The 14,131-nt window shown below is 32.8% G+C and overlaps 2 protein-coding genes across 12 annotated transcripts in view; both read right to left on the bottom strand.

The window, feature by feature from the left end:
- Positions 1 to 2,617: 2,617 nt before the first annotated feature.
- On the bottom strand, positions 2,618 to 7,536 carry LOC120624141. Its single transcript, XM_039890505.1, has 3 exons — positions 6,870 to 7,536; positions 4,789 to 4,984; positions 2,618 to 4,151 (listed from the first exon to the last, which is right to left on the bottom strand). Exons 1-3 carry the CDS (start codon positions 7,219 to 7,221, stop codon positions 3,806 to 3,808), a joined length of 894 nt encoding a protein of 297 aa, XP_039746439.1. The 5' UTR covers positions 7,222 to 7,536; the 3' UTR covers positions 2,618 to 3,805.
- Positions 7,537 to 8,421: 885 nt separating this feature from the next.
- The window catches only part of LOC120623646 (proton channel OtopLc), a 73,946-nt gene continuing 68,236 nt past the window's right edge, over positions 8,422 to 14,131 (bottom strand). For 5 of the 11 annotated variants that reach the window (XM_039889767.1, XM_039889775.1, XM_039889771.1 and 2 more), the window contains 9 exons: positions 13,930 to 14,090; positions 13,622 to 13,787; positions 13,380 to 13,547; positions 12,874 to 13,251; positions 12,384 to 12,600; positions 11,968 to 12,252; positions 11,264 to 11,501; positions 10,753 to 10,920; positions 8,422 to 10,618 (listed from right to left, as the gene is read on the bottom strand). In XM_039889767.1, coding sequence (XP_039745701.1) covers positions 10,478 to 10,618; positions 10,753 to 10,920; positions 11,264 to 11,501; positions 11,968 to 12,252; positions 12,384 to 12,600; positions 12,874 to 13,251; positions 13,380 to 13,547; positions 13,622 to 13,787; positions 13,930 to 14,090 — 1,922 coding nt within the window. In that variant the 3' untranslated portion in view covers positions 8,422 to 10,477. The remainder of the gene's footprint in view (positions 10,619 to 10,752; positions 10,921 to 11,263; positions 11,502 to 11,967; positions 12,253 to 12,383; positions 12,601 to 12,873; positions 13,252 to 13,379; positions 13,548 to 13,621; positions 13,788 to 13,929; positions 14,091 to 14,131) is intronic. The other 6 variants (XM_039889770.1, XM_039889773.1, XM_039889778.1 and 3 more) reach the window with 4 other exon arrangements.

Below are 14,131 nucleotides of genomic sequence, written 5' to 3'. Positions count from 1 at the left end.
CCTCTTTTTGGACCTGACATAAATAAACTGTTTTTATTGATATGTTTTTATACATTTGTTACAAACGGGAGAGTAATTTCGAATTTTATCGCACATTACGAGAAGAACCGAAGTTTTACAAAATACGTACCAAAAATTTCGTTGAGCTTTAACTATATATGTTTTCATTTTGAAACGTAAAAATTTTACAGTATTAAAATAATTATAATTTTTCCTACAATTATAATCGATTCGTTATTTTTAAACAGTAGTATTATTGCGTGTTTCTTTATATTTAATAAGTGTATATTAATTCAAATGAATTGGTTACATTTCATGCACTCAGTTTACTATACATTGTTTGTGATGTACGCATCCATAGGTCGGCATATATCGGCGACGACAGCAATCGCATAAGTAACCGCATTATAAATATAAATAAAATATATTAAAAAATGCGAATAAATATTTAGTTTATCTTCAAATCACCCGCTTTAACTTAATTTATCCAATTTTGAGTAAATGCTTTTTCTTATTAGTGAAAATATATTTAAGTTTTTCGATTGCGGTCTACTAAACGAAAAGTAACATATAATATATTGTGAGAATAAAAAGTCCCCTTTTTACTTTAGCATAAACTATTGTTAATAGAAATACTTTTAGTATTGTCCTTATTAGTTTGGCATTGATAATTTTTATTTCATCATTAATGTATGTACTACATAAAAAAATTAGGATCATTTTTTAACTTATTGAGATGTTGTTACAGACGAATCACGAGTGTTTTATTTATCTGGGACAGGAGTTACAAATTAACAGTCTTAGGATATATATTTGGCTCTCTTGAGATACAAACATAATGGCGTGGTTGCAATTAGAGAAGCCTGATTTCAAACAGCCTCAATAAAAATTCATATATTTAAGTAACATTTCCAAATTCAGTAACAATTTACTCATAAAATTTGTACTGTTTATTAGAATAAATAAAATAAATAAATATACTACGACAATACACACATCGCCATCTAGCCCCAAAGTAAGCTTAGCTTGTGTTATGGGTACTAAGATAGCTGATGAATATTTTTTTATGAATATAATACACATAAATACTTATAATATACAGATAAACACCCAGACACTGAAAAACATTGATGTTCATCACACAAACATTTTCCAGTTGTGGGAATCGAACCCACGACCTTGGACTCAGAAAGGAGGGTCGCTGCCCACTGCGCCACTCGGCCGTCATACATGACTAGTTCATACTTGTTCGAATACAAAAAGCAAATATCAATAGTTTGGGTGTTTCTTTGTCTGATTTCATAACACTGTCGCAGTTAAATAAAATACTCGGTTTATTATTACATATTATTAGATAATCTTAATATTACACAACTTAAGCAATTAGGAAGAATCTAGAATTAACTTGTGATCGTCAATTAATTCACAAGATTAAGTAAAAAAATTAAGAATCAACTCAAGAATTTTATAGGGTTGTAACAATAGTATTAAATATTTAACACATATCATTCTATGAAATATAGTATAGAATAAATATAAACTTGCTTACTGTCAGTGGCACGCATATAGGGTATGCAAGAAACGGGCAGATAATATAAAATGAAGAAAATCTCCAGTACAAGTTATAAAAACTTAATCTTTTAAAACTCGTACAATCCCTACTCTTGAGTTAAGGTTTTTTTTCCATTTTATATATATATATATCATTTAAACGCCACTGCTTTCTGTACTTCACAAAAATATAAATTAAAGATACAAAAAATATAAAATTCATTGCCGCATTTGAGTTTTGATTCGAATACTATGCATGGAATTATTTATTTAAGTGTACATTATAGTAGCCCAAAAGCATAGTAGCTTTATATCTCTCTATCCTATAAATAAGGAGGCTTTTGCTTAGAAGTTGGACATTATTGTGCTAATAACAATGAACGCAAATGTTACAAAGATTACATTTGTTAACTTTTTGTTACAACCCTAATTAATACCATCAACTAAAAGGTGCTATAACCATATGCGTGTACGCACCAGCACAAACTGAATATTCGAAATATTCGATAGAAGCAGGCGTTTTTACTTTGCGGAAATCCATAAAATATTATGAAAATTAAGCTTAATTTTCTATCCTTCGCGAACAGCAGGAGAATCTGTATGGTGTAATTTATAATTTCTTTAATCCGTATACTCCACACCAAACAAATCCTCGGCAACATACCATCTATGCACGTTTCGCTCCGAAACCGGAGCATCCTTAGGAGATGTTGACTTTAAAATGAATAATTGTTAAGATACTTAACAATTAAAAGATACTTAACAATTATTACTTGTAAGTTGTTTACAAGTAATAATTGTTAAGATACTTAACAATTATTACTTGTAAACAACTTAACATTCCTCATCCTCAGATGTTGACTTAACAATTATTCATTGTAAAGTCAACATCTCCTGAGGATGCTCAGGTTTCGGAGCGAAACGTGCATAGAGGGTACATTGCCGAGGATCTGTTTGGTGTGGAGTATACAGATTGAAGAAATTATAAATTACACCATATAGATTCTCCTGCTATCCGCGGAGTATAGAAAATTAAGCTTAATTTTCATAATACTGAATATTCGAGGTTAATAGAAAGAAGAAAGAAACTCGACCTGCCGCTCTACGAGGACGAGTAAATGTTAGAAGCCGGAGTGGAGCTTCAACGACGACGGGCGGTTTAAAGAATGTTAAGCACGCTAAATCGAATATGCCGATCCGCATATGTGTATAACCACCACTTAACCTAATTTATATCTTTAAAAAAATGTAACGCAAAAATAATTTCTGTCTTATAGAATACGATTTGTCATATTACACACGAACTTTTCAATAAGTAAACGAAATTAAGTTTGCATTTCACAACTTAGTTACCACAGGGCCACGGCTCTGTCACAAAAGCGAAAACATTATGGCATCTTATAAGTGAGTCTATCGGCAAAGATGTATCGCTAGCCGATACGGATTTGTAGCGATACAGCGTAAAACCGACTGGTAAACTATCCTTAGAAAACGCTTAAGGAAGGCAGATTATATAAAGTGAAAAAATCCACCTTTAATCCAAGAATGCTATTAGCTTATGAATTTCAAAACTTCCTTTCATTTTGTATAGTCTACCTGCTTCGTAATGCCTGACCTGGTCACGACACAGCACGCTAATAAAACTGTCATACCCCAGCTCAGCGTTCTCTCATTTTATATTGCATTGTTACGTATATAAGGTGAGTTATAACACTGTGTGCACGAATGAAATGTACAGACACAAATTTGATTTGGTATCGCTTATAGCAATGACAAAGTCATGGCCCTGTGAATACAGTATGCGTAACAAAAGTTGAAATCAAAGCATTCACTGCACCTTATTCCTTTTTTAAAGTTTGCACACAAAGTTAAAGTAAAGTGGACTTCATTTCACTCGCAAATTCTATATAACTTTTTTTAAAAGTTCTGTGGATTGCTGATTGTGCACAAATTTAGAGCTTTAGAAAGATGATATTAAATTCCATTTAACTATTAAGTAATGTTTCGATATTTAAAAATGACTACGACCATACAAATCTTAAACTAACGGTACTTATATATGCATTTCTATGAGATGAACAGGCAAATAAGGCTGTACATGTCACATTAATTTCATTGGGTTATTCCTGTGTCTTTCGGTCCACTCCACTAGTCTACATTTGAGTTAAATCGCTTCTTACTATGGTGCAGTCTCAACTTTTATAGCGCATGCTGTTTAATTTTGTACGAGCCCCTATAGCACTGGGAAACACAATTATAATATTGAATTGCTACCCGTATTCGACCAGTTAATTAAAGTGTCTGAAGGCCCATCTTCTATGTCCAATAGGAGGTTATTCTTTGATTCATCTTTCGAGCTGCGTAATACAATATCTTCGTCATTTGTCTGGAGATTGACGTAGGACAGTGATTTCCTCTTCTGCTCTAAGTCAAAAATCTCCAAGTCTTCTTCATCATCCTCATCAGATTCCATTGTTAGAGGTATTCGAGAGAGTTCCAAGTTGTCTCTCCGATCTTCCGATTCTAGCACACCATACCTAAACTGATTAGCATCGTTGGTGTTGTGCGTATTATTAGCATCATACTTCTTGCCCTTCCTCCTGAAAATATGTAATATTTAAATTATTTTCTGAAGTTATACTTTTTTTAAGCTTATTTTATAAAAATCGGATAAGAGTTGAATTCATCAAACATTGAAAAATAAGTTTTTCACTCACAAATTGGGAGCCGTTTAGTACTAGAACAATAAAACATTTAAGTATCAATCCAACGAATTACATCTTTGTTCATAATCATTCCAATTTATGGTCTATGATGTTTACTAGTTTAACTTATATTGGTTTATCTATGTTTTTCTCTTTGTCTTTTGTAATAATAGCTATAATAATGTTTGGTTTTACAATTAAAAATAAACGGTTGTGAACGTGTCGGCCGACTGGCGCAGTGGGCAGCGACCCTGCTTTCTGAGTCCAAGGCCGTGGGTTCGATTCCCACAACTGGAAAATGTTTGTGTGATGAGCATAAGTGTTTTTCAGTGTCTGGGTGTTTATATGTATTTTCTAAGTATTTATGTATATATAATTCATTAAAATATTCATCAGTCATCTTTAGTACCCATAACACAAGCTTCGCTTACTTTGGGGCTAGGTGGCGATGTGTATATATTGTCGTAGGATATTTATTTATTTATTTTTATTTTTAATGATGGGGTAAGTAAAAATTATGTAAATGCCATACCTATAAAACACAAAGTAGGCAACAGCAAGAAGGGCAAAACCGCCAAAAACAATAAGACCTCTTTTCACAACACCAGGATTCTGGAGAGCACTGGTGAAGTCGGTAGAAGTGGCAGTATCATTCTGCTTAGTTGTTAAAGATATTGTCTCATTGCTTTTTAATGCATTGGCAGTGCTATTTGTTGTGATGTTTTTTCCTGAAATAGAAAAATTAAATTAAAATATTCCAACTATTTGACAAACTATACTAGTGAAATGTAAATATACATCAAGTAGATGAAATGTAAATTTTCATCAAGTTGGTCATTTAGAAAAATGCATCCATTAAAACAAGTTTTTCTTATTCAAGAAGATGTAATCCATAAAAATATTATAAATGCAAAAACGTGTCTGTGTGATTCTTTGTTTGTTATCTGTTTGGCCGATGCCGAACCATTGGGCCGATGATGATAAAATTTGGCACACATGTCGCTTGCATCCTGGAGATGGACATAGTCTAATATTTTTCCCAGAAAAGCGGCTATTAAAAGCTACCTGCAGGATATTTAAAAATGACATTTGTTACCTAAGCATGGCTCTTCTCCAAACTTATCTTGATGAAATTTTGCACAGAAGAGTTTGAAGCCTGGGACCATAGGATAGATTTTATCCCAGAAAATACCCTTTATTAAACAACTAACTTTTAAAACTTGACTTTTAAAACACAAAATAAAGACAAATTTGTCTACAACAGCCTAGTACTTCATGTAGCTGTTACTACAAAACAATATTTATGGGTTTCAGAAAAGTAGGAATTTGTGAAAAATCCGGATTCCAAAAAAAACTATTTCATATCTTTATCAAAATATGAAATTTCACATCCATAACATCCTTTCATATGAGTTATGTTTTAGTTACTAGACTTTATATGAGTTGAAAATGTTTAAGGACATTCTTTAATAAATGTTATCGATTATTCGAAAATAATATTTTTTTTTTATATGTCCGTTACTACTGTTATGTTTATGGTACTGAATAAGGATTTCTGATTCATAAACATTCAGTGAATAGTCACATTTTTTGTAACCGTTTTAAATTTTGCCCTTTAAATAGGTTCCAGTTATGACAACATTTTTTTTGTTTAAACAGTCTCTCAATCATGCATGTTTTAAGTTAGCTCAAATTTCATTTGAAATGTTAGTTAAATTTTTGTAAAGTTACCTCACCAGATGTTAATAACTGTGACTCAGTATATGAACAATGAAGTGTGGGTATGAACATAATATGCAATTCATTGTAAGATAAATAAACCTGTAGCTATTACTGATTCACAAAAACATTAGATCTCCAATTAATTTGATGAGGCAGTGCAGTTGGTGGAAAGATAAATTATCAATCAAAAAAAATAACACACTTTCTCAGCTATACAAAAAAATGAAATAAAAATGTCTTTATGACTCAAAACAAATGCCCATGCTTTATGCAAATGCATATAGTATATATTGTTAGTGTCCTTAATAAATAAATAAATAAAATAAATTGTAAACTTCTATATTAATTCATCACTTACAAATTCAGTAACTTTTCAAACAATTTGATTCAGAATTTTATATGGACTTGTAAAGTTACCTGTTAGCAACTATCACAAAGTTATGAAAACTAAGTTTAATTTGCTATATGCAAGGAGAATAGCTATAAGAGAATCTGTGTATCATATATATTATACAGATTTTCCTACTTTTCTCAGAGTATTCATTAAGTTAATTAATAATTAAACTTTATTTTCATAATATATCATGGAATTCTGCAAAGTAACACCTGCTTCTTCCCAGTACTATCACAAAGTGTCAAGCCTCCCTATGGTAATTCAAAATCTGTTGTGTATAAACTGAGCAACAGTTTGAAAGGCATGCAAGAAAAACATTCTAGAAAGTGCCACCATGTGTCTATCAACCTTAAACATAGGTGATAAACCTCATCTGCCTGTAATTACACTTCAGACCCGAACACAGCAATGATGTTTTGCGGCAGGAATAAGAATGGAGATAATACTTCCCCAGACACGTTTGTCACAAAAAGCTGTAATAATGCTAAAATACTTACCATTATGAGTATCTAATTTATCAACTTTAACTGTGGTATCTTTAGCTGTATTTACTTCTGGCTGTTTAGACGGTGGAAAAGCACCTTCACCTTCGCTCGGCCCTGGTTTGGGGCTTAGTATGTTTGCAGGCTTTTGGTTTTCTAGTTCAACTTTGTTTATAATTGTGTCGTTTTTGTTGACATTTGTTTGAGCAGGTGGCACAACTGCTTCGCGTTTTCGAAATTTCACATGTTCATTAACGATTGATTGCTCATTATTTTCCGCATACGCACTATAATTTGGATCTTTATAAAAATCAGTTGTTTTTACATAGGTGAGGACAAGCAACAAAAATCCAATACGTATAATCATGTTGTGTGATTGTCTCTTCGATGCAACAATTTAATATTTCTCTTATTCTGGGAAAATTTATCTTATATATTTTAACAGAAATAAAAATCCCGCTTTATCCTGCTAACATGCACACTGTATAATTCGGTATTTTTCCGGGATGTTATCACTTCACTCCACGACTACTAGAATGAATTACTTCGAAAACCTGTGTAAGTTACACTGTTATTTGTATTAAAATATACAAATGGCTAGTTAGTAACAAATTTATTTTAAAATAATAGCTGACAACTACAAAAATAACCAATTAATTAGAAAATAAGATACCTGTGCAATGTTATTAAAACTTTGACAACGACGGCAAATGACAACTTCAATTTGACATTGACGAGCACTAACGAAAGATATTTGCCACAGGTTATAAAATATCTACGGCGGCGTTCAAGAACTCTATGAAGGGGAAGACTACCCAATGATGTATGTAGGTACCATATTTTATAAGTTCTTGAGGTTCGAAATGTAAATTTTCCATATTCAAAAAAGAACAGGACATTCATTCGCCAGAAACTCTAGATTTAATAATTCATAGTTAACGAAAATTGCTTTATTATCAACATCATCATCATCAGCCAATATTGCCTACACTACTTGACATAAACCTCGTATAATAATAACTTTTCCTATTTTCGGCTTAAATTACTTGGTCGATGTTAAATTAACTCATGGTCTGTTTAGTGTAAGGCTTTCGCTATAGCTTGTTACCACCCTACGAGGAAAACATTTACGGGCAATCTACGATCATTCTTCGGTCCGAATAATTATTCAGATATAGAATCTGAGCTCTTAGATATGGACCTATAAAAGTCTCATCCACATATTTCATTAATAATTGTTTGTGAGACATTGGGAACAGTAGCTGTAAAACTTACTAATAGAAAAGCTCCTAACAGCACTTTTCCAAAAGGTGATCTACTGAGTATGTTGTATATAAAGAACGTGTAAAAAGCTCTGTAATAAAATCGATCTCAGGTACAAGTTGTGGAGCACTTAATAAAAGAACGAGTCTTACATTTTAACACATTTTTTGAAAATGTTTTAATTCTGATCACATTTAAAACATTTCCAAAAAATTATTAGTACTGATAGACAAATAAAAGTCACAATCACATAAGTATTAGATATTTAATTTATTCAAATAGACATTTATATTAATTATATATTTAAAGTATGTAGAGATTCCAAATTTTTAATTTTTGGTAAGTATCTATAACACTGACTGAGTATCCACATAATAATGTTTAAACCTAAAGATACAAACATCGGTACACTTTGTTCCAAACATTTAGGTACACAGTAAATATCACTACAAAATTGAACAAGTTAGAAATAGTATAGATTTATCAAAGTCTTACAATTAAAAGTGTTTTAAATACGGCAGTGACTGAACAAGCCAAACATACATACTGTTTGGAATTTCGCCGAACTCGGAACTCGGAAATAAGTTCAATTTGACATTGTAAACCGTTTGGTTTGGAAGCGCGTTTTTATAAACAACGGATGCTGATTCAGACAAAGGCAAGTAAAACTGCTAACGTAACCTTAACTTACTTAGTGTTGTCTCTATAAAGTCACCCTGTCTATTTTGTCTCTCCGATTAATATCTGGGATTTTTAATTTTTTGTAATGTTGTTTGATGTAAACGACTTGCGCTTTTAAAATGTACCACTAAAAATTGTAGCGAACACCAAACAGTTATTTAATTTTGATAAATTACGAAATTTCAACAATACAATAATATCATACACAGTTAAGACTTCCGCACTACATTCACTCGAAACCTCACAAAGTGAGCACACATCACACTCCGATTTCAGAGCAATCAGATACGATTAAACCTTAAAGTTAATTACAAAATTAATAAATATTTTATAAATAATTTTATATGACCTATTTATACAAAATCTGTAAAATAGAAATGATATTGCGCATAACGCGTTCGATACACTTAGGTTATTCACCTAGAATGTAAAATAAGTCAGCCTATAAAAATAGATTGCACATAATATTCGTTACGAAAATATTTGCATTGAGATATTAACGAAAATTAATCGAAAGTAGTATAAGACACCAATTATTACAGAGAAAACATCTTGTAAGAAATTAGAAGCTAAACTTCACACGTAATAATCTCAACTAACATTCATTCATTCCAAAAAGTTTTTAATATCTAGAATAATAAATTTTATTCCAAAAACGCTAAAAATACACGCAATGCAGAAGAGTGCGACAGTGATAAATGTTTAGACTTTTCATGGCCCCTGGCAATAAAATCAAATACCCAACTTATCCTTATCAAGCAGTTTACTGCTATCCATATATTATCATTCGATCTGGTGTTTCTGTAACTTTAAGTACATTAATAAGATATTAATTTTCGACACGTCCACTATTTATAATATTCGTATTTAATTACCCTACTTTTCTATCTCGAATAATTACGTAGCTCTAATAAATCTTTTGATACTTTCATAGCAATATTATTCCTAATTTTAAAAATATTCTAAGCTTCTCAAATACGGAAAATGTTTAAGTATAGTTGTGGAAATTAATTCCGTCTACACTAAGATGATATTAAAATAAGGCTTCCTAGATAAAATCTATTGCTTTCATGTTGTATTCGTGAACCTAACTGACGAGTAAATGAAATTGTAAAATATTGTCAATTTTTAAAAGATCTTAAATTCTATAACCATGGCACTCAAATTATGTCTAAAAAAGGAGGGATCTTTTCACAACTGGAGATAAAATTTGTGTGTATGTTATACCGTGAGCAATTATTTAATACGTATTTAATAGTTTTCGTGACGATCTGCTCATTCAGTCTTCAAAATAACTAAATGTAAACCAAAACTATTGTATTGTGGAATGTGATACAAAGTAAAAAAAATCAAAATACAAATCTCGTTTAACAGTTCGATTACCAGGTTCATTTCGCGATATTTCACTTTTAGCAGTTGTCAACTACGACTTTCCGGGAGAGCAATTGAGGACAAGTTTGTCTCTACCGTAAAATATAAATCAATCTGTTTATATCTTCCTATCGTTACTTAAGAACTATTAATGGGAAACCAGCTACCGCAAACTTGAAACTCGCATCAAAATATCTATGCTTACTTTAAAATTGCTGTCCCGGACCAGGACGAAATCAAGTTTTACTCCCCAGTTTAGGGTGATCGATTTTGGACTAAAATTTTTAACATCCAGTAGTCGACATTATTCACTCAAGACGCGCTTTGTAGCTAGTTTTCCATATCTCAGCGAGGGTAACAGCTGAGTGGAAACGATGGAAAATGCAAAGCGGGAGAGTGAAGCGTTGGACGAGTGACCAGGCAACGAACCCGTAGAAATCAAGTTGAACCTGAAACATTTATTCATTAATTAAGCAAGATTAGATTCTCTTTTTTTAATTAGTTCAATATCTTATGAAAAAAATCACGGGATTCCTCCCGTGATTTTTTTGTTTACTTATTCGTGTATGCAAAGAAATATTACCGGATTGGCAAGCACTTTTTGAGCCTCAAATGTGTAAATCAACCACATAGTGACGTTGCAAATCAGCAAGAAGGTAACGGCCTGACGAGCGGGCTTGCTGCGTTCCTGTTCAGGAAGATGGACGCGACGACGTGATACATCGGCAATAAATAACAGCTGCAGAACTACCTGCAATCGAAAGCAATATATTTAAAAAACGGCGGTGATCAGATCATATAATTATTGTAGTACTCAAAGTACTGGAAACAAACAAGTGGCCCAGAATCGTGGAGTTTGGAACGCCCTACAAAAGACCACTGTTCAGCAGTGGACGCAATCGGTTGAAGTGATGATTATGAGTATTTATGAGTGCTCCTAAACTGGGTGACAGAAAAGCTAGTGTAAACTAGCTAGCGTTGAAATGTAGCAGACAAGTCTGAACTAATCTGAACTTAAAAAAACTTGTAATACCTGAGTCTAAAGATTTTATAGTAAACAAACTTCTTGTCTAAATTAAATAATAAATACGAACCTGAAGAACGCTCAAGCATCCAGTAATCATGACTAAGAGGTTAGGCTCGTGAGTAAAAGCTCCCATTCCACCAGCGATCACACTGAATACAGCATACACGAATAGTCCAAATGCAGAGACGCGTAGCAGTATATCATTCAGATCAGACTGTTCTTCTGAGCGGAACTTCAATGATTGCACCCTGTGAAGAGGTTCGGTAAAGGAGGAAGGGTTTGAGCTCCATTTCATTTTTCTACCACTACTCGGCAATAAAAGAAAAAAACCAAAAATGGTGAACATACAGGTTGGGGAACAATAATTACGTTGAAAGGTATATATTATAATAAAGTTAATCACAATTTTTGTATAATATTTATACGTGTGAAATACCATGAAGTATGCAGGATGTTGATGGAGTATTTATATTTTTTAAAGGAAACCAGGAAATTCAGAGCCAAAGGAATGGAGGGAAGGGGAAAAAAAATCATTTTATGAAAATGAAACTAAACAAATAAATTAACGTACAAAATGCGAAACAAAAATAAATGAAAGTGCAAAAATTTAAGCATGAAAAATTAAATTGTTTGTTAAATAAGTCTAAACTACTCTAGTTAAGCAATTTTATCATTCTTAACACAGAATGGAGGAAATAGTTATAATAGCAATGGTTTTTATATCCTAAAGCGACATTTTATTTTTCTGGAAATATTGTTTTTCAATCTTACCGAATAAATCCAATTAGTATAGCCAAAATGGACAACACCATCAGAGCACAATGTGAAACATCAGCTAGGTAAATAGATAGACGTTTTAGCTCTTGATGTCTTATCAGGACGAAGAAGAGGATCAAGCAGATGAGAGACGCGACGAGTAGTAGAAGTCCGCAGAAGAGACCCTTTGAAGCACCAGCGCAGTCAACTCGATTACCGCGCTGAGCCGCCGCCAATGCTGCTGCCCTGCGGGACAGAACAGCCTCCAGACGTCTTTCCAGATCTTCATCGTTGGCCACGCTGCAACCAATCGCGAACGCACACGTTATTAACGTATGCGAAGGTATCGTTGAATTATTTATAATGGAATTTTATTAATCTAAAGTTAATTGGTTGCAACTACATACATTATAAGATATGACAACAATTACCTAGGATATCTTCCAATGTGCTTCCACATGACGTATATTACAGCAGCTCCAATCAGTGAATATTCAATTATAAACGGATAGAGATAAGGAGCCGAATCGGAAACGATTGTGCCCATTATCGGATTTCTTCCACAGACAGTAGTGTTATCGATATTTGCAATCAGTGCAGCAGGATTCAGAGCATCATAGGATTCAAAAATTTCTGTTGAGTTGTTAACTGTAAATACAAATGAGCCATATTTATAACTACTATATATTGACTAAGCATTTCTATATTAATATTACTATTTATCAAAAATTTAAATATATTAAAACAATTTTGTGCAAACAAAAAAACACAAACATGCTCTTACAAAAATCCAATCGTTTAAATTATGTAAAGTGCACCTATACCTACTGGTGACAAACACAAATGACAGAATACGCAAAACAAAATTTCTACGGCGGGGAACCAAATGTGAAGGTGATAGTTGATACACCGTCGACAAACCTGTTAAATGTGGTGGTTCATCTACACGATATGTTCCGATACTATTGCCCCATTCATCTTTGTCAGACAGTGATCCAGAAGAGTTTGATGCCACCAAAGTGGACATCGTGCTTATAATCGGTTTCATAGTCGATGAATACAGCCATTGGAATACTTCCAACATAGCTGTTTGAGTTGTTGTTGCTTTGTCGGCTTCGACCGTAATTGGTGAAATTGTAGAGGTAGTTGTAAATGGGTTATCATTTGGCCATGCACCTTGCAAATTCCCACCATAGGGTATTCCAGTATCATACCCTATAGTACCTTTTATTGATTCGATTATTTTAGATTTAGTAACGGAACCACCACCGATATTATGATATGATGAGGAAGTAGTCGCTGAAAAGTTAGTCCAAGGTTTTTTTTAATAACATACATGCAAGTTATTTGAAGGGTAAGTATGAGTATCGTATGGACATTTTTTTCGAATCTAACAACGAAAAGGACTTCTTAAAAACAATGCTTACTGGTCGTTGGAGTAGTTGCAGGCACTGCTGTCGAAGTTACAGCATTTAATATCTGCTCTCCAGTAGATTTGGCAAATGTAGCAGCTGTTGTAGCTAATGTTGTTGTTACAGTAGCTACAGACCCAAAAACTTTCCCAGAATGCCTTAAGGTATGCTTTCGGATAACTTCTGTGCACGAAATTAGTATCATTAATTACAAAAAATATATATGTAATCAAAAATAATAATAAAAAAATACATACTGCCAAGAACACCTTCTCCGGGAACACCTTGTGGATTCTTCACGTGATAATCAGTAATTTCCTTAAGAGATTCTAGCACCAGTGTCCGTATCCACACGCAAATGTTAGTAGCAACTACATGCATTAATCCAAAACGAGCGATAACTTTGAATCGATGGATATTTAACTATAACAAAAAAGTTTTATATGTTCATTATGTAAGGGAAAGTGTAACATTTTAAATAAATCTCTGCAAAATATTAAAACAGTTCTTGTAGCAAAGTAGTTTTGTTCTGTAAGGCTTACTATAGAAAGAAAAAACTACTCACTCGGGAATTCATGAATATAAAATACATTTGCATGAAGGTAAAAACCATTTGTAGAACTGGATTCACGCCTTTCAGAATAAGGTAGCACGGTGATTCAAGTGGCAACTCAAAGAAAGTCCCGAACTCCAGTCCATTATAAATCATAGTACCGAGCCCAAACGCTGTAAATAAAATTAATAATAATATTAATTACGAGTTTTAT

This window comes from Pararge aegeria, chromosome 5, assembly GCF_905163445.1.
Source record: "Pararge aegeria chromosome 5, ilParAegt1.1, whole genome shotgun sequence".
NCBI lineage: Eukaryota > Metazoa > Arthropoda > Insecta > Lepidoptera > Nymphalidae > Pararge > Pararge aegeria.
The sequence above is the reverse complement of the archived record's forward strand: the minus strand, read 5'-3'. Positions and strand labels throughout refer to the sequence as shown.

What these genes read in the sequence shown, in the direction of transcription:
- LOC120624141 (XM_039890505.1), bottom strand. Translation starts at nt 7,221, where the DNA reads ATGATTATACGTATTGGATTTTTGTTGCTTGTCCTCACCTATGTAAAA. An exon ending in TAAATTAGATACTCATAATG is followed by an intron (nt 4,985 to 6,869) that starts GTAAGTATTTTA and finishes TTTCTATTTCAG; the next exon opens with GAAAAAACATCACAACAAAT. An exon ending in GCCTACTTTGTGTTTTATAG is followed by an intron (nt 4,152 to 4,788) that starts GTATGGCATTTA and finishes ACATATTTTCAG; the next exon opens with GAGGAAGGGCAAGAAGTATG.